Source organism: Neolamprologus brichardi, chromosome 11, assembly GCF_056152115.1.
Source record: "Neolamprologus brichardi isolate AB-2024 chromosome 11, ASM5615211v1, whole genome shotgun sequence".
Classification (NCBI taxonomy): domain Eukaryota; kingdom Metazoa; phylum Chordata; class Actinopteri; order Cichliformes; family Cichlidae; genus Neolamprologus; species Neolamprologus brichardi.
Window position 1 is genome coordinate 9,474,705 of NC_142114.1, and position 24,975 is coordinate 9,499,679.

Consider the following 24,975-nt stretch of genomic DNA (forward strand, 5'->3'; position numbering starts at 1 on the left):
TTGAGCAACGAGCCTGGCCTTGCTCTGATTTGTTGGGTAGAGGCAGTGCTTCTACATAAAAATACAAAGTAGCTGTTTGCTGGATTTGACCCAACACCAGCGTTGAAATAGAACGAGTCAACAACAGTTTTTTGGACCAAACATGATGTAATCTATTCACTGGTGAGCTTGTGATCTGGATGTAGGAACTCCTGGCACAATTTTCACACAATTAAAATGTCTTTTTTTTTGTCTCTGTACAAAACCACAGTGGGGATTTTAAATCAAACAATCAATATGCGGTTGAAGTCCAGACTTTCAGCATCTCGAGGGAGGAAACTTCAGCTTATAGATGTCAGGATTTTCATGCATGTCTTAAAAACAGACCTTATAATTAAAATCATACTCCAGAGCATCTGGAAATGGGGTCAACATATTAAAAATGGTTGTAATTCCTGAACAGTTAATGCAGTACTTTTCTTAAAGTCTTTGAAAGTCTGCACTTCAATCACATCCTGAGTGTTTGATAAAGTCCACAGCAAACTCTGGACCTATCTGTACCTCTTTGCTATATCGTCACATAAAACAGACAAATATCCATGTTGGGTAACTCCATCCTGTTTTCCATTAACCTCCCCATTCACTGTGCAACTACAATAGATTTCCCCAGTTTCAAATTAGAACTCGTACAGCTGTTACATGGCTGGTGTTTCTGTGGCCTCTGATTCACTTTTGAATAATCACTCCAAAATGACACGGAAAAGGAAGAAAAAAACATGTTTAGAGGGCCGTGTTTATCTACTTTAATTATGAAAGCTGTGGTAAAGAGAATTTCACATGTATCCTCTTGGGGGAAATGCATTCATACTTTCAATGCTCCAGCAAGCTTTTATACTTCAGTAACTTCAGCATGACATGAAACTGCATATACTCTGTGTGATTACACATGTGCTAGAATAGCGAGCAGGTACTCCATCTGCTCCGGTCATGAGCTCGGAAAGCTTGGCCCAAATAGTGATTACCGGGTGAATCACGAATTTAGGCTTAATGGGGAAAAAAAAGGACTGGCATGTCTTTGTTTGGCGTGACCTTGTTACATCACTTTGTTTCACTGTTTTTTGTTGGGGTTTTTTTTTTTTTTTTTTTTTTAAAAGATGCATCATTTGCTGCTCTAGACAAAAAGACACAATGCAGTCAGTAGAGCTGGTTTTATATATTTATATATATATCTATATATATATATATATATTTTTAAATGTTTTATTCTCAGTTAAGTGGCAGGTCATGTTTTATTACACATACAGTAATGAGGAGGAAGTTTACATTCATTCTCAGGGTCCTTTCAGAACAAAGAAAAACAACACAGCTCTCAGAAGGCTCAAGCAAACGGGGCGGGTGGGGACGCTGCAGATCACACATGGCTGCTTTTGGAAGATGGATGGATCAGCACAAAAGTGGTGCTGCTGAGCTTCTTCTTCTTTTTCTTGTTTGTTTGTTTTTTTACAGAAAACTCACAAATTGTCAAAAAGAACAAAAACACCTCATAATATGTCATTACAAAGTTAGTTACAGAGCACCTTTTTGAAATTGTGTGTTTTTTATTATCCACATGAAGGAAAAACAGCACATTGTATTTGGTAGTCAGGAGGAAAGGCACTTATTGTTGAGCTTTTTTTTTTTTTTTAAATGAATTCAGTTTACAGTATCTGTGCCAAACAGGAGACAGAAGCAATGAGATGAGGAGACTTACAGTACACTAAAGCATTGAAGAAAGGTCTGAATGTGGCATCGTGATTCAGATTCAAGGTTTTAAAAAAGGTGGAAAACTGCACTGTTATGTGTGGACAGGTAGATTAGTCATTATCTCATAGACTGAAAAAGACTACAGGAGAAACTCAATTTAGAAAATTTAGAAACTTTTACAACAAAACTCCAGATTCAGCCTTAGGTCCTATGATGACAAACGCAGATCAACGTACATGTAGGACAGGACGCTTAACTTAAGTGACGTAGACAGCGTGACGAGACAGAAAACCGCTCTTCTCTAAAACAGAAGTGACCCGGTCTTTTCACCCGATCGGCAGACGGCAATGACGGTCAAGTCAGTCGGACTTGCACCGGCCCTAACCTTCAGCTCTCCGGGTCTGCTTCAGTTTCAGCCACCTTGTGTTAGAAAGAAATACATGGAGACGTCCACAGAAACCCAAATACACATGTATATATAGAGGAGTGGGGGCGTTCAGGCTGCACATGTGAGCGGCTTCGGGATCAACTTCGGCAAACGGTTCACACCGGTGATGATGACTGCATAGACTTAGCACAATGCAATGCAGGGAAAGGAGGGAGGAGACAGATTGTGTCGCTATCTACCAGCCAAAAGAGTGTTTGGGGCGGTGGGGGTGGGGGGGGTGGAAAGAAATGAGGGATTTAGTGAGCATTACAGTGTTAACAGAGGTGGAAGGGAAGGTGAGTCTAAGGGATGACTAAGATTTCCTCGTTTTCTTCCTCTTTTTTTTTTTTTTTAAACACCCCCCGTGCTCTTGAACGCCTTCCGTCGTGCTGTTGGAAGGGGCTGTACAGATGGACCTCAGCGTTTGGCTGGAGAAGCACTCCTGCTTCCCTGCATAAGACAAGACACATGATGAATATGTGCACATGACATGTCGGCTTCAGCACTAAAAGAGAGCCCTCCGGTCATTTTGCACAGAGTGTAATTACAGTATTCACTTAAGCACTTTGCAGACAAATCCACGAATAGATCATTCAGCTAATAACTTCTGAATGAAAAAAAACAGCCTTCACTGTGAATGACGGTCATTATAAACCATCAGCCTTGTGAAAAGATAAGCTGCCCAGATAAGTTGCTGTTTCTCTTTTGAATACATGATTTCATCAGCTTTCCATTAACCCTGAAATTGACACACATCGATGAATTAACTAACCTTCAGGCTTTTTATCTCCCATACGTTCTCAAACTGAACAATGACCTTAACATTAACAAGTCTGAGTAATCATTTAAGGTGAGAATTGAGCAGGTTAGGCCTCGGTCACACAAGCCTAGAGACCAGCCAATGACCTTCCGGAAAACTCCCCCGGACTGCTGGAAAAACTCACAGCCCACACAATCTTAAACCTTTACTCTAATCAAAATACAAGAGAAAGTGATGCATTTGCTTGAAAATCGTATTAGCTAAAGTTAAAGTCATAAGCAATGTGTTAAGACCAATGTGTCACCCACCTGCATCTGGAAAACAAACTTCAATACAAGAGCAGTAAATTTAGGTCAGTGTAATGAGTAATATCACAAACTAACCACCTCCTCTGGCCAGTTTTCAAGTTATTTTTTATATAAATGCATTTAGATAACAATGTAACTGAAACATGTAACTGTTTCCATGGTCTAAGGAGCTTGGAAAGAAAAGCGTCTGGACTTCTTTAAGCTGCTTGAAGACGTTTCACCTCTCATCCGAGAAGCTACTTCAGTTCTAAGGTCAAATGGTGGAGAGTCCCAGATTTAAGCCCAGTGTATTTCAGACTCAGCAACACACTCAGACACAAACTGGTTCATCCAAAAGACAAAACTCCTAAACACAAACTTAACAATGTGGTGTATGCTGTACAGTGCAGCGAGGAATGCCCAGACCTCTACATTGGAGAGACCAAACAGCCACTTCACAAGCGCATGGCACAACATAGAAGAGCCACCTCCACAGGACAAGACTCAGCAGTCCATCTGCATCTAAAGGACAAAGGTCACTCTTTCAAGGATGCCAATGTTCACATTTTGGACAGAGAGGACAGATGTATGTATAAATCCTGCTCCTCACATACAAGGTCTTAAATAATCAGGCCCCATCTTATCTTAATGACCTTGTAGTACCATATCACCCTATTAGAGCACTTCGCTCCCGCTCTGCAGGCCTACTTGTTGTTCCTAGAGTATTTAAAAGTAGAATGGGAGGCAGAGCCTTCAGTTTTCAGGCCCCTCTTCTGTGGAACCAGCTTCCAGTTTGGATTCGGGAGACAGACACTATCTCTACTTTTAAGATTAGGCTTAAAACTTTCCTTTTTGCTAAAGCATATAGTTAGGGCTGGACCAGGTGACCCTGAATCCTCCCTTAGTTATGCTGCAATAGATGTAGGCTGCCGGGGGATTCCCATGATGCATTGAGTTTTTCCTTTCCAGTCACCCTTCTCGCTCACTATGTATTAACAGACCTCTCTGTATTGAATCATATCTGTTATTAACCTCTGTCTCTCTTCCACAGCATGTCTTTTATCCTGTCTTCCTTCTCTCACCCCAACCGGTCGCAGCAGATGGCCGCCCCTCCCTGAGCCTGGTTCTGCCGGAGGTTTCTTCCTGTTAAAAGGGAGTTTTTCCTTCCCACTGTTGCCAAAGTGCTTGCTCATAGGGGGTCATATGATTGTTGGGTTTTTCTCTGTATCTATGAAGCGCCTTGAGGCGACTTTTGTTGTGATTTGGCGCTATATAAATAAAATTGAATTGAATTGAATTGAATTGAAAGAGGAGTGAAACAGGCCATCTATGTCCACTGTGAGCGACCATTTTTGAACAGAGGCGGTGGTTTACGACACCAACTGTCTGCCATCTATAATCCAGTTTTGAGATTCCTTCCTAGACGCCTTAACACCCACTCACATCCTGGGCCATCTGACCTCAGGAAATCACATGATAGGGTGGGGCCAGGATACACAATGAGCTCACCCAAAACCCTGGCTGATTGTGACCCACACCCGTTTTCATGCCTTGGCTCATGTGATTAGGTAGAGGATCATCAGGGGGTCCTTTTGTCCCTCTTTGGGGGGAAACTCCCACAGGGCTTAAATCTGGGACTCTCCACCATTTGACCCTCAGAACGGAAGAAGCTTCTCGGATGAGAGGTGAAACATCTTCAAGCAACTTAAAGAAGTCCAGACGCTCCTTAGACTACGATGACCTGGATGACTGAGAACCTTCACAGAGATGCTGTTTCCATGAAAAAAAAAGATTTAGAATTATGAGAAAATGTGTCAGAATCTAATATATTTAAGCAATGTTGTGCAATATGGCAAAACGTCTGATGCTGAAGTAAAAGTGATTATGCAAGTGACAGATGTGAGTTTCAAAATGACACAAAGTAAAAAAAATGTGTGAACGCACAACAGAATTGTAAGAAAATGAAACAAAACTAGGGAAAAAGTCTGTGAAAGGTATCAGTCAGAGTTTGTAAAAGATGGGGCTCATCCAGCACAGAGGAAACATGAGAGCAGGATAGGTTGAAGATCGTTGGCCAGTTGCAAATACATTTGCTTTGTCATCTTCAGAGCAAAGATTTCCAGTCACCCATTGATTTTCATTCCAAAAAGAGTCCAGAGCAGACAGACTGCTTTTATCTCAGAGCTCTCTCTTTACGGACTTTATAGAATTTTTTTTTTTTTCCTGTCTCGCTTGTTCTTGTTCGTGCCTGCTACTCTGCCAGAAAAAGCAAGCAGAGCAAAAGGCATAAAGATTATTCAAATGAGAAATCTTTACAGACTGCAGTAGGAGATAATCCTGCAATGTACAGGGCTTTTTATTCATAAAACAGGGGCTGCTGACTGCTCTAGCCATTTCACATGAAACTCAATATCTGTCCCGAAAGGGAGCGATGGTGTTCGGACGTAAAAACGAACAGAGACAACATGTGAAAACCTAATTAAAAAATGAAAAAAATTACTTTATCTTACTTCCATTTGGGCCTTGCTGGCATTTATGTGTAGAAATGCTGCTGTGATAGCACTAAGCCAACACTAATCAGCCTTATTAGGAAGATTCAAATGGAGCGTCCCAGGAGTGCGTCGCCTCCTGAGCTGTTTACACTCTTGTAGCTCACTGACAACAATTTAGCACTACAGACGGGGATGCTGCCCAGGGGAAATTTGAATATCTCTCTACCTTCAGTAATCGCTAAGCTAAATAACGATCTCAGGTAAAGTCAGAGTTGCTGGCTAATTAAATCCTGTCAGGAAATAACTAGCAGAGCATGAAGACTCACACTCCTCTTCTAGATGCACCAAAACACATCTGGTTATTAGGAACTGCTCTGGAGGGGCTGTGAAGGCAGCAATGTGAAGCTGATGGTGAACATATAAAATTTTTAACATAACAGAAACATGCAATCAGCCAGTGCTAATCTATGGGATACACATTAGTACAGACTTGGAACATTATTGCTGTCTGTCTAAGTGACATTCATTTAAATTTTCTCAGCTTCTTTATTATTTTTGCATCAGTTCTCTCATCTGTTTGTAAATTACCTGCGTCTTAAACACCAGAGATTCACACAATAAAACACATTAACAGATGGAGGCAGCGGGAGATCAGCAGCTCCTGTGTTGCTCCTATATTTTGGCTGCTAATGTGTTTTTTTGTGCCAGTTAATACATTCCCGAACACAAAAAAGAAATAAACTAAACTAAACACTGTATTGCTTGTCACATGATTAATGCCAGACCTTATTTTGTAACAGCATAAAAAAGGGGTTATATTATAAGCATTAGAAATAGTCCCAGCGAAGCCTCATCAAAAGTGGATCTTCTGCATGATCATATCAGCGCTGGCGTAAAGCTTGTAGCGTGCACGATGAATAACTTTGTGTCTAAAAGCTTCTTATTATTCTGCTGCTGCCTGCTTTAGCAATGACATTACAATGGCTTCTAAGCATATCAATGTTGAACAAACGAGCAGTGACTCAAACTCAAGTATCCCTCCACCAAGTATCGGTTACTCACTCTGCTGCTGATATTATCACTGTGGCAAAGAAGAAGACAAGGCACGGAGAGGGATTAGGGAGAATAATTTTCTGTTTGCATTACTAGCGAAGAAAATCAGCATGAAGAAACAGAGAAAGCAGTGTGATTTTATTTATTTTTACCATTTTGAAGATCCTAGTCAGGGTGCCTTTGCCGTCCCCTGCACTGGCCTTCTTGCCTTTAGCAGACTGTGACTTCTGGGGGCCCTGGCAGTGGGAGAGAAGAATTAAAGTGTGTTAAAGGACTCTATCAGAGGATTAAGAGATGGCTGAGCTTTCTGGAGAGAGCCCTGAAGAAATTTCCAGCCCAGCATATGAGAATGATAAATTCAGAGTTACAAGGGATGGTTTTCTTTGTGATAGATTGGTGTGCTTTCCAAAAATCGTGTAAATGTTTGCTGAATATGCTGCAATCCGCTGGTGAGGTTTTCATCCAAACATTTGAATTATGCATAAAACCATCAAGCAGCAAATCCAGTTTGTGCTGATTATTTGAATGTCATTTCTTCTGTTTGATAAATAGAAGAGGAGCATTCGTATTATCATAGGTGTTGACATTTAAAACTGCCCTGCATTGATGGATCGGTGTGCCTTTTAAAAACACTGCAAGTGCTGATTGTTAATCAGCATAATCAGTGTTTCAATCTGGTAATATTTCAGACACTAGGATGAAAGTCCTTGGACATTCTTTTCAAGTAGGTGTACAAATGTAATCAACCCAACATACTGAGGACTGCTCTGAGAAAAGCAGTTAGGGACCGTCTGAAAATTACAGCAGGGAGCTGAGCTTAAATTAGGCTGTCCTCGCAACAGATTCAAATCCTTTTACTCCATTGCCTTTATTCATGTACCACCCTTATGACACTTGACACATGATAAAAACAAAAACAAAGGCTTTTTCTAAAAGTGTAATTAAGCACTTTATTCGGTGCACCTTGCTACCAATAGTCAGGCAGTTTGTGGTGTTTAAACCAGGGGTCTCGAACCCTAGATGTCAACACACCTGAATCAAATGATTAGTTCATTATCAGGCCTCTAGAGAACTTCAGGACATGTTGAGGAGGTAATTCAGCCATTTAAATCAGCTCTGTTGGATCAAGGACACATCTAAAACCTGCAGGACACAAGCCAGCGAGGCCTGGTTCGAGACCCCTGGTTTAAATAATGCCCAGTTGGTACTAAAGGGCCCAAAATGCGCCAAGAAAATATTCCTCACATCATTAGACCATCACAAGCCTGAACCAGCTTTAGGTGTGCCTAATAATGTAGCTGGTGAATATACTTGTGTAATAAATAACTATTTAAACAAATTTGAATACTTGTCTACCTCGGGTCCAAAGAACAACTTCATTCTGTCCCTTGCCAGTAATTTCTGTACAGCCCCTAAGCAAGTCTGCTTTTTCACTTTTACCCACAGTCATCCTGCTGCTGCTTCACATACATGATGGAGACATTAAATTAAATGCGTGCCAAATGAAGCAGAAGGCGGCCTCGCTTCAGTCGTTCTCAAAGTAATTTCTGAAATGCAACAAGGATGATGAAGAGGAGCAGGCCTGTGTTATCATGGATGCACAATATGCGCACATGATGTGGATGAGTCGGGCTGCGAGGTCACCAAATGGAACTGATATACTTTGAAAATGGACTTAAGTCAAGGAAGGAAATGAGGGCATTATCGCTGATGTATGGACAGATTATGAAGGCTTAAGTGGATGATGGAGAGTAAATGGAAAGAGAGCCACAGGCATCATGCTGAAGGCAGTTTGAGAAGATGAACTCAGCTTCCTTCAAGTTTAATTAGGCATGATACCTCCATTTGGATTTTTTTTTGTGTTTTAAACCACCTACCAGGCCTATCTTGGCTGCTAGTCCTCTCCACTGGGTGTGTAGAGAAGCGAAAGACAAAGACAAGAGATAGGAGAGAGAGGAGACAAATAGCAAAAAAAGGGTGTCTTACTCAGTGCAAAGGCGGGATGGGAAGGAGAGGAGGCAGGTAGGAGAGTCCATCCAGAGGGAAGGAGGGGAGTCACAGGGTCACAGAGGGGAAGGCAGGTGCAGAGGTGCAAAGGGAGGTAGAGGAAGGAGGAGCAAGGCAGATGCTCACATCGAAAAGAGCACAAATTTAGTGACATTTAGCAAGGAAAGCATTGCCCACAAAGCATAAAGCTGCACATATATGTTCCCCAAGGCTGTTTCTGCACATTTACACATCTCATCTGTATTTACTGTTTCAACCGATGCTCAACGAGCTGACCTTTACTACCTGAAACTGATTCTATTAGAAAACAATAAATAAAACATTAAATTTTTAAAAAATGTACTTTTATTCAGTGTCTTTAGACCTTATGATACACCATCCATCCTCTTAACTGCTTGTGCACCTTAGGGTCTGTAGCCTATCGCAGCTGTCATTTCGAATCAAACAGAAATGCAGAATCCTTTTAACAAAGTAAAACAGACTCACCCTAGACTTGGGAGGGGCAGGGGACACCTGAAGAAGAGTTAATGACAGAAGGTAAGAAGGTTTTCACAGAACGGTGGCCTGTTCCCACCGCTTGAATCGTTCATCACGTATAACGGCGAGCAAATTAACGTCGACCTCAGCAAATGAGACAGTTCCAATTAAATAAACAGATCTTGTGACTACAAAATGCCATAATTGATAAAAAGGCGAATAGCCAATAAGAATTGGCACTTTATGTCGCGAGATGCTAAACGCACAATGTGGTCCACCAACCAGCAGCTGGCACTGTTCGATAAGTCCCACAATGGGGTGCAAAGACTGTTAACTGCAAGAACTTCTATTAAAGGCGATTACTTTGATTACTTTTAGGCGATTATCTTGATTTACTTTCTGTATCATACAAGTCCTTAAATCAAAGCGGGGTTTTCTCATGACATTTTCAACACCACCACTTCTGCAGTGTCCAAATCGCCGCAAGGACTCAACTTTGTTTGACTCAACGTTATTTGACTCATTCTTCATGACGCAGGCGGAAAACGCTTTTAGTTAGAGACCAAAGGAAGTAATAGGAGAGTAAAGACACAAACACTGAAGAACAACGGAAGAAAAGCCCACGCTGGCAAAAAACATGTCTGACTCAATGTGAAATGTGTGGTGTGAGAGGATATGAGTGTTTCTAAGGTACAGTTCATTTTAGGGATTACTCACAATTGTGCGGAAGAAATGGACCACGGCGTTCTCGGCCCCGCGCTTACGTGGGGAAGTTGCAGAAGCTTTCTGAGGGCCCGGGGAGAGAGCGCCTCGGAAAGAGCCCTGGAAAGAAAAGGGAAGGAAGCATAACAGTAATATGGCTTCACTGACCTTTACTCAGTGTCGCTAGTAATAAATGTCAGCAAGGTTGGGATTTCATGAATCTCTACTTTAGCCAATTGAAAATAATGTCACATATGGTGTTAACTACCTGAAACATGACTAATTTTAGTTTAGAGTGTTTCATAATGGACAGTGCTGCTGCATCAAGGTGTGAATGTCTTCACTCCTGAAAGTCGTGGTGTATTCAGAAGTGGCTGATGATATCATTGTGCAAAATCGTTGCACGTCACCTCATAACCTTTAGGGGCAAAACCTCTGGCCACAAGCTATTCAAAACAAAAATGGTACAAAAGAGCTGTTGGAGTTGTCTGTGTTCTCCTGTCAAAGGGTTGATGTCAAAAATAAAGAGTAATTATCATCCCAAAGTAGAATTAAATGCAGCTAATTGCTTTAAAGTCATGCTTTAAAGGGTACATCGAGGTGACTTTTTATGCCTGTGTGAGAACTGCGGTGTATTTAAAATATTTAACTGATGCAAACATCACGGGGGCACAAAAAGGTGGCAGGTGAAATGCATAAAACTAACACAAATAGCGGCAATAAGCAGCAACCCAGAGAAAAAGGAACTAAATTCATTTCCACCTACTCACTGTGTGCTAATGTTAGTGCATTCATCAGTTTCAGTGACCCTACTAATGTAACAGGAAAACCTGTGTGTGTGTGTGTGTGTGGCAGAGGAGGATTCACATCCATTACCTCACATCAAAGAACCTTAAGGTAACCAAAGGGGGGGAACTTTACTGCCACCACCATTACGCAATCTGAGAGCCATCCGGTGTCACACACTAACTTTAATGGGTTTTGTTTTAAAAAAAAAAAGAAGAAAAGAAAGAAAGAAAAAATGTAAAACTACAAAAAAACTTCCCAGAAACAGGGACGCCCTGTTTTCTTCTCGCATTTCCTCAGTGATGCCTTCGTTACTCTCTGCTGCTTCAGTGCTGACCCTTTAATGCATATGTGTGAGTGGAGGTGTGAATGAAAAAAGTTGAGGAATTCGAGTGATCTCAGTGACTGAGAGGAGAAGAAAAAGTAAAAATTGGCAGGATTTTTGTTGCTATATCCTCATTTTCTGTCAGTTGCCCCCTTTGAGGAGAGTAAATCTTTTTCCTTTTGTTTTCTCTGTTTTGCTCTCTTCTATTTTCTTTATCATTTGGTGAAAAATGTGCCTAATAACTTCTGTAACTGCTCCTGTTAGTGCTTCCTCTACATTTCAAGTGAATATTACACATTAGTTTTGAGAGGACAAAAAAACAAAACAAAAACAGGGGGCGGGGTCGTCCATTAGTGCCTCTCCTGCTGTTAATGGAGCCATTCGGCTCTTGAGCAAATGATATGGAGGCATTAAAACTACGTTTCTGCAGTGGTGCTGTTCAGCTTTTTAAACTTAATTGGCATCTGAAAGAAAGGGCGGTTGCAATCACTGATAGCTTCATGTCTGAAGAGAAACAACATCAAGCAGGTGTGACAGTTTATGGATTTGTGGGCTGCTTTTATTTAAGTGTCTGCTAAAATTCCCTGAGATTTTAGCTCTTTGTGCCAGCCACTTTTCATGTTAAATACTCACATGTTTTTCTATTTCCATTACTTAATTGAGACTGCACTGAGCTGCCATTATTATTTTAATGAAATAGTTTGACATTTGTCAAATATACTCATGTTTATTTGTCGAGTCTTCAGAGCTCTCATTCATGCTAAATATGGCGATGTAGTTAAGCGACTACTAGCTTAGCACAAAGACTACTATGACAGTTTGAGGGCTACAACAACTGTTTACTCGAGTTTTCAGTTTTGTTAGCTGGGCTAACATTATGTAAATTCAACCTTAAATTTTCATCTCTTTTGTAGCCGCTTCACCAGTCTACAACCATGCAATTTTGGCTCCCCCTTACCGGTTTTGTAGTGACTAAGCAAGGCAGCCATTTATGCAGCAGAAGCAGGTCGATGTTAGCCCGTTAGCTAGCAGCAAACCTAGCTTAATCCTGCAATAAAGTGGTCACTTGTCAAGAGCTTCATTACTTCTTTACGTTTTGTCATTATTGCCTATCCTGCCTTTAATAAGACTTACAAATATTCTATAATAGACTATCTTTTTTACCTATGAAATTATAAATGTGACTGGCACCTTACAAGAGAGTGATAACTGGTTACCATATCAAAACTAAGTTGTAGTCAGACATGTCTTGTTTATTGTTGTCCTCAACAATAAACAATAAAGTTAATATTTGGTTATTTGTAACTTACAAATTGTATTTTCTTTTTAAATTGTCAAACCACTGTGGTTATCACTTAGTACTCCGTGTAGCCTATGCAGTTTCTTCTTCTTCTTTTTTTTAGACCAATCAAAGTTGCAATTAGTGTAGCATTCATTTGAATGTGGTTCCAAGTTTTGGGGAACATTTATTATTTATTTTAAATTCAAATCATTTTCAGTATTACTATCATTTCACCACATTTAAAATTATAACCCACTTTTTTTTTTTTTTTTTAAACTTAGTGGAGGTAAGAGCTGGAGGTAAACCAGCTACAGTAGCTACTACTAACAAAAAAAAACAAACCCAAAACAGAACAAACACATTTTTAAAGTCAAAATTACTTGTATTCAATAGTCATTAGTCATAGTCAATAATACCAATTAATAGCAATACAAGACAATTTGTTTTTCTTTGTTTTAATTGAAACATCTTCAGTCCTTCCTCCCACCTCATGCACGCACACACACACACACACTTACACTTCCATTATTAGATTGATTATATTTGCTAAGTGGTGCATAACCCAAACACACAGAGGAAACGCTTGAAATGCTTGTACATTTTCCCCCCCCAACTGCCGTCCAATCTCCTCAAAAGACAGCATTTGTTTTTAGTCTGCAGTAAGTTACTGTGCCACAGTGGCCGACTTGTTTCTTGGTCTTACAGGGCTGAACATAAACTTCTGTTTTCAATCAGCTTTAGGTAATCACTGAACTCAGCTCTGTTGTATTATCTTTTCATTTCATCTTCAGACTCGTACAAACAATTCAATCCAGTCATCCATTACTTAGCTCCAAGTAGAAATAAAAAGTAGATCAGCTTTCCAATAACGCCTCATATTTATGTGACTGACTGAACAGTGAAATATAGTATCTTGTCTTCTGGCTCAGCCTTTACAACCAAAAGTATAGTTTAACGTGATTTTTTTCACCCTTATTTCCCCTCTGATCTGCAGTAAATAAGAGTTACCCGTTGTTAGAGCAGTTAAAATAATTTATTGCACTTAGAACAAGAAAGAGACATTGAGCCAAATACAGTTAAAACAAAAACAATGAGAGCGCTGATGTTGTTAAAGAGTTTTAATCAAGCAAATATCCAAAAAAGCTTAAACAGGGTCAGGTTAGGAACAGATCACCGGTCACAGCAGATACAGTTATTACAAAGGCATTACACAGCAGTGGATTATTGCTGGGCCACTGTTGTTTTAAATAAAATCTCAGACTGGATCATGGATCACATGAGAACCTGAGGTGAGCAAAGCAATGAGACAGGGGGTCGCAGAGCCCCTCTCCCCCATCCCAAGACACTGGCATTATAAGAGTCCTCAAAACATTGGGCTCCAGTTGTGAGCTGTCCTGTAAAAAGCCTGACACTACTGCACCAGAATATGACTCACTGTGCATGCCATTCAACAAATTAGGAGGCAAATTAAGACTTCATAATTATTCTAAGTTCTTTATGAGTCTTCATTTCTGCTTGAATAGCTAATGCTCATGCAAATGTAATTTTCTCTCCAATTAGCACATCATTATCCCTGTTTGAAATAATCAAATCCCATTACTAATCAGATGCAGATTAACTGCAGCTCTATTGTGTCCTAAGACCTGAGTTTGTTTTTTATGGCGTCTTCTAACAACTTTAGACTACTTGGGGACGGTCTTTATATCTTCTCAAAGCCCCGACTCAGGTTTAGATTGAAAAATATGTAAATAAATCAGACAGAAAGAACATTAATAAGCATGGGGGGTCAGTGTGCAATAGACTCCACATCTGCCGGTATGAAAACAATTCAACTCTACTGAAATAAGCATGCATATTCACAATCCAACGAGAAACACTGAGACAATCTGTCTTACTAATACTGCAGCCCGCAAGTCAAAGTATGCATCAGGAACGTCTGTGGAGAATCTGTGCACACAGACTAGATACTGAGATTCAAAAATATCTGTCTTTAAGAGGAAATCTTTCTGGAAAAATAAATGTTTGCAGCCAAAAATTAGTGCAGGTTTTTTTTTTTTCCTGTGTTGTTTGTTTTGCTAGAGGCAACAGAGGTGAGACCAACCTATCATTTACTTGAGATGTGAGCACTCGTTCATTTGAAGGCAAATCCTCGGTGAACACATAAATATATATTTATAGTTTGTCTTTTGTAGACTTGCCATCAATACGAGAAATAAGATACAATTTCATGGCCACGGCAAGAATGAGAAAAATCAAACAAACACGGCAGCGAATTAAGAGCTGACATTACACGAACGCTTCATAATTTGTTCTGTCGACATGTTCCCTGATTTTTTTTTTTTTTCCAAAGTAAAACAATGTCTGATCAGCTGAACAGGCTAGGAAAAAAAAAGAAAAAAAAAAAAAAAAAGAACTGTGATATATATATATATATATATATATATATAAAAATATATAAAAATAACCCCATTTTATCCTGAATCTTACACTGAAAACAATTTCATGGCTGGCATAAGGCAAAGGGAAAAATGCATATTTTCATGCTGTTCAATGATTTCTCTGCAATTATTATGTGCCAAAGCACTCTGATTAGCACTCTGCGGGGTTAGAAGAGCTTTACAAAAGGAAAAAGCATACAATCAGAGAGATATTGTTGCCCACAGGAATAAGCTCGCCATACCATATGATTCCTTTCAAACTATTATCATGTTTTCAGACAGCTGTCACAGCGAGTTGACGTGACTCGTGATGGATCATACAGATCAAGCGCACTTCCATTTCTTCTTTCTCAGAGAACTACATTGCAGGCTCAGCTTGCTGCAGTAGCATCATCAAGACAAGCAGATATACTGCGCTGTGTGGTAAACTCTCTGCGCTCATAAACCAGATTAGGTGCTGAAGCTTGGAATTTTCTATTTTGTCACCACCTCCAGAGAGCATCGCTGAATGGACCGAAAGCGAGTGGAGCCGGCTGAGCTGTGGCAACGCTGCCAAGACTGGTGCCAGGAGAATAAATGTTCAGACTATTGGCAGACACTATAGCAACATATATAAAAAAAATGTTTTTTAAAAAATGGGATTTTCTTTCTCTCTTTCTTCTTAATTTTTTGAACAAAGTGGGCCTCACAGGAATACTGTTAAAGATTTGCTACTGTTCATAAAGGAGGTCATCTCGACAACAACGCAGTACATGGTTATTAGAAAGCAGCGCAGGCTCAGATGCTTCATAATCGCTCGCCTGCCAGACAAGCCTGTTCTTTCTTAACAGGATGCAGACTTGTATATTCCCAAACCTGGGATGATATTAAGCTCCTACACTAATATACTTATTTATATGCTAATACACTGTACATGTACTACTTGTTTGATCAGTTGTAGCATCATTTCATCCTCAACTTTGAAAGTGACTTAGCAGACTGTGGCAACGTGCAAACAGTAGTGAAGTACCTCCCTGTGGCTCGTTTATCAAATTATAGCTTAAAAAAAAGATTTTACATATAAGGAGGTGAATTTCCCAGCTTATCATCACCATCATTGCAAAAAGTACCTGAACTGAGCTGTTCTCCAGTTTGACAAACGTTCCAATTAACAACAAGCTGAATGACAGCAACATGTGAAACACTATAACGTTACATCTAGAGATATTAGATCTGACTGAAGAGGAAAATGCTATTAATGTCAGTACCATTCAAATAAACAGAATAAAGAAATATTCTTAAATGGGTCAAAATCACAGCGTCTTTAGAATTAAAATAAAAAAACAAAACGAAGAAAATAACTCCCGCCCAAAGTCATTATCCAGTGTCGATTCAGGATCAGCCAGTTAATGTGAATCGCATGACAATGTCAGACTTTGGTTTAACATAAAATCAACAGTAAAACCAACACTATTATACATGACAGATATCTGACAACAGATTCTAACAATGTGTGTTAGCGAATCACAAGTAACAAGTGGTTCTGGGAGCCACTCTGCAGAACAAACTAAGGTACATAAAGAAGGACTGAATCTCTTGGTTTCCTCACCTTGCCCTTCCTCTTCTTGTCCCCTCCAAAGAACTTTCCAATCTGATCCAGGAGGCCGGGGTTCTTCTTCCTCCGACCCAGGCCGAAGGCGGCCTGTGCAGAGCTGCTTGCAGATGCCATGGTTGTATTAGCAGTTGGTATTACGCTTGTGTTTGTCAAATGTGGGGTTCTTGCGTCTCTCTTAAATGAGAGCCGACAGAGGAGGAAAAAGAAAAAAAATAGAGGAAAGGGAGGGGAGGAAAAAAAAAGCTAGCCTAATCTAGGTCCTGTTCTTGGCTCTCCGACCCGCACTCTGAAGCCGCTCCGCTGTGCTCCTGGATGGTCTGCAGCTCGTCCGATTCAGAGGGTCGGTCTTTGAAGGTGTTGTCCTCTCGGCCCGGGGCATCTCGGGAGAAGAGGCGGACCAGGTGGGGGCGTGGTGTGGCAGCGTCAGGGTCAGCTGTGCTGGCGGGGCTCCAACACTGGTGGGGGTCTGTGGAGTCAGTCACCGCTGGCTTCTCCGAGACGCAGCCATTGTTCTGGTTCGCATCTGCCTCACTCAGGCCTGCGCGAGAAACAACAAGGGTCATCTATGGGCTTGGGCCTGCATGGCACACAACAAACCCAGAGCAGCACAATGGCTTCTTTTGATGAGAGCAGGGCCTTCCTGCTGCAGCGAAGACCAACAGAGCTAATACAATTTACATGTTAGCTGCAATGAAACCAACCAGTGAGCTGGAAAAGGTGTGAATGAGACATGAGTAACTGAAAAATGTTCACTAAGTTAACTACTCTCTTCTCAGGGGCTCTTACCACATTGTGGGCTCTACTTGTGTGCTGTAGTAGGTGGGATCACTAGTTTTGACTCAAACACAAGTAATTAGACTCTTGAATTATTATTTTTTTTGCAACAATTCAACTATTTTACTTTACAAGAGCAGTTTTAAAACAATCACTCTGAAACTTGACAATGGCAACGGATTATCTTCCCATCGTGGCACTTTTTCGCTTCAACTCAGGGGCGGCTCTATGGGGGGCAAGGGGGGGAGCAATCCCCCCCTCCCTGCTGTAGAGCCTTGCCCACCCCACACTCTCTGAATCGTCCACTCTGACAGCTATCCGTTAAACTGGCCAGCTCCCACAGCAGAGGACATCCAGTGCATTCCTCCGTCCAAAACAATACGCACACTGTACTGACAGAAATGGTGTAGCACTACACCAGAGAATCTGCATGCTAATGCTGGCTGAAACAGTGGTCTTTTGTCACAGCTGCATAGTTATTACAAATAAACAAAGGGCCCAGTGTCACTAAAATAACTCCTATAAGTATGGATTTTCAGCCCGATGCACGGTGACACTTATCCGATTTACGACCCGAGAGCTACCAGGCTGCTGGCTGTGCGTATAAAGCAAGTTTGGATCTAGTCTATGCAGAAGTTAAGCTTTGATTTACCACAATTTTAGGTGGAATTTCTTCTACAGAAACACATCCCATGAGTCTTCTTTTCTTCTGGAAGATTTACATCTCGTGAATCACTTAAAGATCAATTGAAAGATGGGTCATTCCATCATCCATTATTCCGCCTATTTTAACAAGCCAATACTTAGACATTTATTGGTGTATCCGTCCCAAATTACAGATCCAGATTAATTTTAATGGTAACAAAGACCAGTGAAAATTTCAGGATTTTATCTTTATTAGTTTTAAAAAAAAAGTATATTCACATTCAAACATCGTCTCAGATCTCAGAAAAAAAAGGAAAGGGGTACATTTTGTTCTTACTTACGGCTTTTAAGACAGACTGACACAATGATGAGAGCCTCTCACCCAGCTTTTTAAAGACAAAACATAAATGCCTATACACACTGCTTTTGATTGTGTCTGTCCAAAAGTTTTTGCAATAAAAGTCTCACATCACCATTGAGAAAGAAAGAAGCTGTTGTTTTTTTTTTTAAAACACCGCCATTTCTAAGATGACGTTTAAAGTGCCTTATTAAAAAGATCTAATAATGCAGGTATTTTGCTACCATTGCTGCTTTTTCATCATTTATTCAATCCCAATACTTTCAGGTTGCCCAGTTACCTCTAATACCCTTGCAATTTAATGCCAGGAAAGGTGTGAGAACCTCTGAAGAAAGCCATATCCTTTAAAAGGCCATTTTGAGAAAGCAAGGCCCTGTAATCTAATAAAAATCTTTCAGGCATAACATTTGCTTTAAGGCAGGTGAGACATCCAGTTCAAAGACATCTTATAAAGAGTTTATATTAGCCACAGAAATACTTACGAATAAATAAAATGTGCAAAAAAGGTCTAGTCAAATATGATGCAGCTCATATTGAAGCCAAAATTGCCACAACAACCTTTTCACTGTATTACTCTCATTTTTTCCTTAGAAAAAAAAAAAAAACAGGCTGCTTTAAGTTGTAGTCCTAGCACTGATCCAGTTCTTCACCACCAAATTGGTTTGAGGCCAATAGACACCGTAATCAAGGCCTCGATATTGTGCCGTTACTACAGTTTGTTCACATATGCAGCCAACAGTAAGGCTCAGTGTAACTCTGTGTTTGAGGTGCTGTATTGATCTGTGGCATTTCCAAAGGAAACTCTTATTCATCTCATTTGCTTGAAGCACCAAATACATACTTGCACTATAACAAAAATGGATTTTTAGATTGTTTTTAGATTCTTATCTACAACAAGAATACCATCAGGGATCCATTTGATGGCTTTCAAATTCTGCAGCATTGCAATGACCTGAAAGTTAGAGCCAGACACCTTAAGAAATGTCCTCACAGACATGAGCAATAAGCAACAACAAGCCCCGGGTGCTGGAGTAGTGCTACATGTGATGGATGTAGCCACTTATGCCATACATTGGGTTTTTGACTTAGTTTCACATTTTGTTCTTTTTTTCCCTGTCCATTTTTAAACCTGATGGTAGCGGTGGGAGATATATCGAATATGCTCGATGTATTGCAAATTTTTCCACGTGTGATGGTTAAAATGGCTTTATTGTAACCACCGAGCATATATTGCCATGGAAATATTGAGGGATGTCGAACATCCCTCTTGAACAAAATGTTATATATCACACAAAGCAGGTTTTGTGGTATCAGTTATTGCACAGCAAACTGCAGAATTAATAAGACAATTATTTTTTTGTTTTTTTTAGTGGTCTGCCCATGAGGCCTTTTAGATTTCCATCATCTGCTGCTTTTTTCCTCAGCACAGTGGTGCTGGCATTACCTAACACAATACAATTCTGCGTACAGTGAAGCAGACTGCCATCTGTGTTGATTTGATCTACCTTAGTCTTCTATTTAAAGAAACAACAGCCGAGGCAAAAAGCCATCCATTGTGATTGTGACCTGCTGTTTTCATTTTGTCTACTGCTTATTTTGCATCCTATTATCATTTGTCTATAAAAAATTAAACTGCTGAACGAGTCTTTCTGAAAGATTACCAGATTGCTTTGGACACACGGTTTTAGCTCAACGAACAAAACATGCTGAGAGTGAAATTAGTTGGACGTTAGATGGAAGATTTTGGTTTAAAATCCCCCAAATTCACATTAAGTTGTCAAATTTAATTGGGAGAAGAAACAGGACACTATTCTGCTGTATAACTACTTGCACAACAGTGGCCCATGGAACTGCAATTAAAGTAATAGAACAAGCTCAGAATCCCAGGTAATGAAGCTGGGAGGACAAGATGTCCTTGTTAGCTAGCTTGTCAAATATCTGTGTTCTCTCACAGATTTTCGGTAACTTTTCTGCGACATGTTCACGGATAATTCCTCGCTGCTGTCAAGAAGTATTACGTTCATCTCGCACAGTACTTCTAAACAAGCTGAACTGCAAGTAAATGCTTTGAAGGCCTCTAGTTTCAGCTGCTAGGTCACTGACGGCTGAGCAACAGCGTGCACTCTTATGTTTTAGCGAATCCCAGGCTCTTCATCTAAATACAGAATGACTTGTTTCTTCCAGGATTCAATCTACCCTTTAATAGCATTTTCCAGGAGTCAGTGACTCAATCAACACCTAAGAAATATCCTTCAAACACCTCGCCAATTTCATTGATTGCAACTGTCTGTGCCGCTCAGTCTGACAACTAGTTTGATTTGAAGTCACTGAAAAGTTGGAGCAACAAAGTGCTTCTTTTCATTTTTGAAGAGAAGAGAATCAAGCAATTCATGTCATAGTTTCTCCCCCATGTAGTCTTTGACTATATTAAAAACTTTTTATCCAGCTGTGTGGCTACACCTGAGATGACACGGCATACATGAGACGCACAAGTTGTAAACAACACTAAGGGCCAATTATCCAGCAGTCTGATGTATAGCAGGGTGGAGAAAAGCAAGCTTGTGCTGAAAGCGTGCTCACTTCACCATGTTGGCTTTTTTTCATAAATACTGGATTTATTCATGGTTTGAAGACGGGAGATAATGAGAACTCCTCAAGCCCTACCATCAATGCTTCTGCCGAGGGCTCCTTAAACCACCGCAGAGGAACCAATGAGTAATGTCAGACTGCTGTGCATGCTCTTTCAAACATATCACTCTAGGTTTCTGCTATTTTTTTGCATGAAGAGATGCTCATCTTATTCAAAATAAACTTATCCTCTTTAGATATGTCATCTTTAATACTTCTCCACACCAGCTTCAAGATATCCCGATGAAAATTTAGGTGACAAAAGTGCCTAGATGGGCGGGTAATGCTGGTGAAGTTACAGGTGTGCCTTCCCACCTTTGAAATCGCTGATTATTGTGACAAGAACAATTACCATCACCACCTCTGCCTCCTGCAGGATCTACATTCAGTAGTGAGGTAAAGACAACTGGCCTGTCTGATCTGTTCAATGAAGAAATTCAGCACCGTGCAAGAGGCGAAATTTCAGCATCTAGAAGGAGGAAGGCATGCAGGGAGTGGGCCTCAATCTCCTCATTTTTCCTCCTCTTCCTCAGTGTGAGGAGGATGTGCAGCCAAGCATCTGGGACAAGAACAAGGACTGTGGTGGGACTGAGGCACGGGAAGCATTCCTCTGAAAAAACATCCATCGCTATGTGGCCCCGGACCAACCCTCCTACCCAGGGGCAAAAATCTATCTGCTGCTGCATTGATGGTGGATCTGAAGCACCCACAAGCTAAGAGCGGGAAAAAAAGACGTCCTCTGTCTCTGTAACCCCCGCTGGCATTCAGGGCGTTAGTCCTCCAGAGATTTCCCTAGCAGAGATAAGCAGTAGAACCATTCCCTGATTATCCAATGCACATTGCCGTTAAGCTCGAGTGATTATAAATCAACATGAGATATAGCCTACTGTCTTTCTGTTTGGTTTTAATCTGAAAAATCCAAAGAGTGAGGACCCACCACAGTTGGATTTTTGTTTGCTATGCATGATGCAAGGCACCATTATACACATAGCAGTGTCACAGCTGCTGCTTTTATTCAAGCAGCTGTAAGGCTGACCTTGAAGTGCTTCAATGCTTTGTCATTACCAACAGCATAGAGGAGATCGGGCTTTCGCAGTAGCAGCACCCAGACTCTGGAATAATCTGCCAGAGGAGATTTGTACTTCAGAGTAGGGCTGGGTATCATCACTGATTTCTAGAATCGATTCGATTCCGATTCACAAGGTCACTAAACGATTCGATCCACGATTCGATTCAATTCGATTTGTATCTGGGAAATTCTGCCTCAGACAGTCAGAAATATTCTAATTAAGATCAGTATATTTACATATTTTTGTATCTATAAAAAGGAAGCTGACACTTTCCAGACTTTATCAAAGGTGTGAGCGTCACAGCAGATGCCTTTGTGTCAAAGCAGCTGAAGATAAAACACAGAAAAACATGAAGGTGATTTTCCTGGCCTGGGATTTTATAAAAATATTCTGCAGTACATCAAAAACGAAAGAAAACCATTAATCATCATATGAACATTACCTCTGAAGTTACAGCGGTTTTATTAGAGACACGGCTAAGCGTTTTGCATTTTGCATAATTTTAAAAAGTTTCAATTTGTTCAGTATTGAACAGCAGAAATTAGGTTTTCTTTTTGGAAGTAAGTAAAAGGAAAAATAACATCGACCGACAGCGCTGTAAACAACGTAGACTTGTGCGTAACAAGCAAGCGAATAATGCAGAAAACAGATTTTTAGACGGGAAACTGTTCTGCAAGAGAGAGAGAGGGAGAGAGAGCTGTGCATGAAGTGTGATTTTATTGTGTTGGAAGCAAAACAGCAAAAGTCAGAGGGAATCCATGACAATGTTTATGTGAAGATTAGTTTGGATCTTCTTTTGCTGCTGGTTTGGTCAATATTGTCTGGAGATAGATAAAACTAACAGCTTTAGAATCAGCACAAAAAGGGCGTAAACACAAAGCGCGGACCCGCCGAAACATCAGAATCACTCACTCACTGATTCTGATCCGTCGGCAGGTCCGCGCTTTGTGTTTACATGTATGTGCAAAATCCGTGTACCTGCTCTCATTTACTGTTTTAGCTGTTTGGTGGTTGTTGAAATTTTGTGAGGTTTCACCTGAGATTCTGGCGTTTTGGGCAAAATAAATTTATATTAAAAAATCGATATCACGTTATCCAAGCCAGAATCGATTTTAATCGATAAATCAATTATCAAAACCCACCCCTACTTCAGAGTCTATTTAGTCTTTTAAATTGCGTCTTAAAACTCACTTTTTTTTACTTTGGCTTTTAATTCAAGTTCAGTATGAGTACCATGAGGCCTGTTTATGTTTTTTAATTGTTAATTAATTGATTCTCTATTTTTTTTCTCGTGTTTTTAACCGATCGTGAAGCACTTTGGTCAACTCTGTTGTTTTTCAATGTGCTATACAAATAAACTTTTAATTGAACAGCTCCTCACAATGACTTGTTTCTGACAAACAGGGGCAATTTTCTCTTTCTGCATCATCCTTGTTTTCTTGACATTAGGATGACATTGTCTCATATAATTAATTATCTGATTTTGTTTTGATGAAAAACCCACACATTCTGCACTGTATGGTGAATGGACTGGTTTTTGTACAGCGCTTCTCTACTCTACTTGATCAAGAAGTGCTTTTTACTACATGGCTCATTCACACACATTCAATCACTTTTCCTACACCAGTGTCTTATAGCTAACACTCAGACACTCACACTCCAGTGAACACATAGGGAGCAACTCAGGTTTCAGTGTTTTGCCCAAGGATACGTTGGGATGTAGACTGAAACATCCAGGAATTAAACCACCAACCACTTACTGGAGGCAGTCCCTAAAAGTCAAACATGCAAATGTTAAAAACGAGCCTTTCTATAATGTTAACATGTTTCCACAAATGTTTTTGCTGTCTCTAGATCAGGGGTCACTAACAGGCGGACCGGGGACCCAGTCGCCATCCTATATGGACCCGGACCTATAGTTAACAAAATATTAAATTATATTTAATTTTGACAGGGCAATTCAATTTTAAGCGGTAACGTTACATTGTATTAGACCAGGGAACATACAAACCAATTGTGTGCGAGTTAAGCCACTCACGTGACACTACTTAGCCAATCACATCTGTGCATTCAAGGCGATCGCAACGCTGAGTGCAGACACAGACAGACAGAGGAAAGAGATGGTGAGAGGCGAATGACAAGCGAGACGATTAACGATACAGTGAGACAAGACGTGAATGGGAGTCACAAGAGGTAAAACAACTATGGCGCTTTCAAAAAAAGAGAAAAGTAGACACCGAAAATAGAACTTTCAAGACTGAATGGATCGACGTATATATGTTCATTCTTCCGGCCGCAAGCAGCAAACCAGTGTGTCTCATATGTTCAGAAACCGTGGCACTGATTAAAAGTGGCAATGTCAAACGCCACTATGAGACAAAGCACAAAGCTTTTGAACAATCATACCCATCCAAGTCTGAACTCAGGTCCCAAAAAATTAGCAGTCTCAGAGCCCAATATGATCAATCCACAAGGATCTTAACCAGTTCTTTCACCGCCCAACAACGTGCTCATGAATGTTCCCTCAGAGTTGCTTGGATTTTAGGTCAACACAAAAAGCCCTTTGCAGATGCAGGTGATGTCAAAGAGTGCATGAGTGCAGTAGCAGAAACATTACTTGAGGGTAAACAAAAAGAAGAGCTTTGTGACAAAATAAAGCAAATACCTATGTCAGCATCAACAGCCACAAAGAGAAGTGAAATATTAGCTCAGGATGTGCTATCCCAGCTGGAAGAAGCTATTTATAAGACACCATGTGTAGGCTTGGCTGTAGATGAGTCCACTGACGTGTCTGACAATGCTCAGCTGTTAGTTTATGTAAGGTTCTTCAACAATGATAACAAAGAGTTCTGTGAAGACCTGCTAGGTGTAACTTCCCTTCACAGCACTACAAGAGGAGAGGGTATTTACCTGGCCATTAAGGAAATGTTAACAAAGCGAGGAATAGAGCCAAACCAAGTGGTTTCAATAACCACAGATGGAGCCCCTGCTATGATGGGGAGAGAGAAAGGAGCTGTAGCAAGAATGAAAGAGGACAATCCCGAGCTAATCTCTTACCATTGCATTATTCATCAGTCTGTCTTATGCTCCACCCTGTCAGATGAGTATGCTGAGGTGATGAAAACAATGATGAATATAATAAATTTTC

General features: G+C 40.5%; 2 protein-coding genes across 3 annotated transcripts in view; both read right to left on the reverse strand.

The window, feature by feature from the left end:
* Positions 1–1,183: 1,183 nt before the first annotated feature.
* LOC102797653 (myelin basic protein-like) lies at positions 1,184–16,612 on the reverse strand. Of its 2 annotated transcripts, XM_006794870.3 has the most exons (7): positions 16,347–16,612; positions 9,943–10,047; positions 9,235–9,261; positions 8,619–8,648; positions 6,894–6,977; positions 6,751–6,769; positions 1,184–2,599 (listed from the first exon to the last, which is right to left on the reverse strand). In XM_006794870.3, exons 1-6 carry the CDS (start codon positions 16,464–16,466, stop codon positions 6,767–6,769), a joined length of 369 nt encoding a protein of 122 aa, XP_006794933.1. In that variant the 5' UTR covers positions 16,467–16,612; the 3' UTR covers positions 1,184–2,599; positions 6,751–6,766. The 2 variants fall into 2 exon arrangements, with proteins under 2 accessions (XP_006794933.1, XP_006794932.1); XM_006794869.3 differs by lacking the exon at positions 6,751–6,769.
* The window catches only part of LOC102798151 (myelin basic protein-like), a 51,195-nt gene continuing 42,820 nt past the window's right edge, over positions 16,601–24,975 (reverse strand). The window contains exon 4 of the mRNA XM_006794871.3: positions 16,601–16,890. Within this exon, the coding sequence (XP_006794934.1) occupies positions 16,601–16,890 (290 nt within the window). The remainder of the gene's footprint in view (positions 16,891–24,975) is intronic.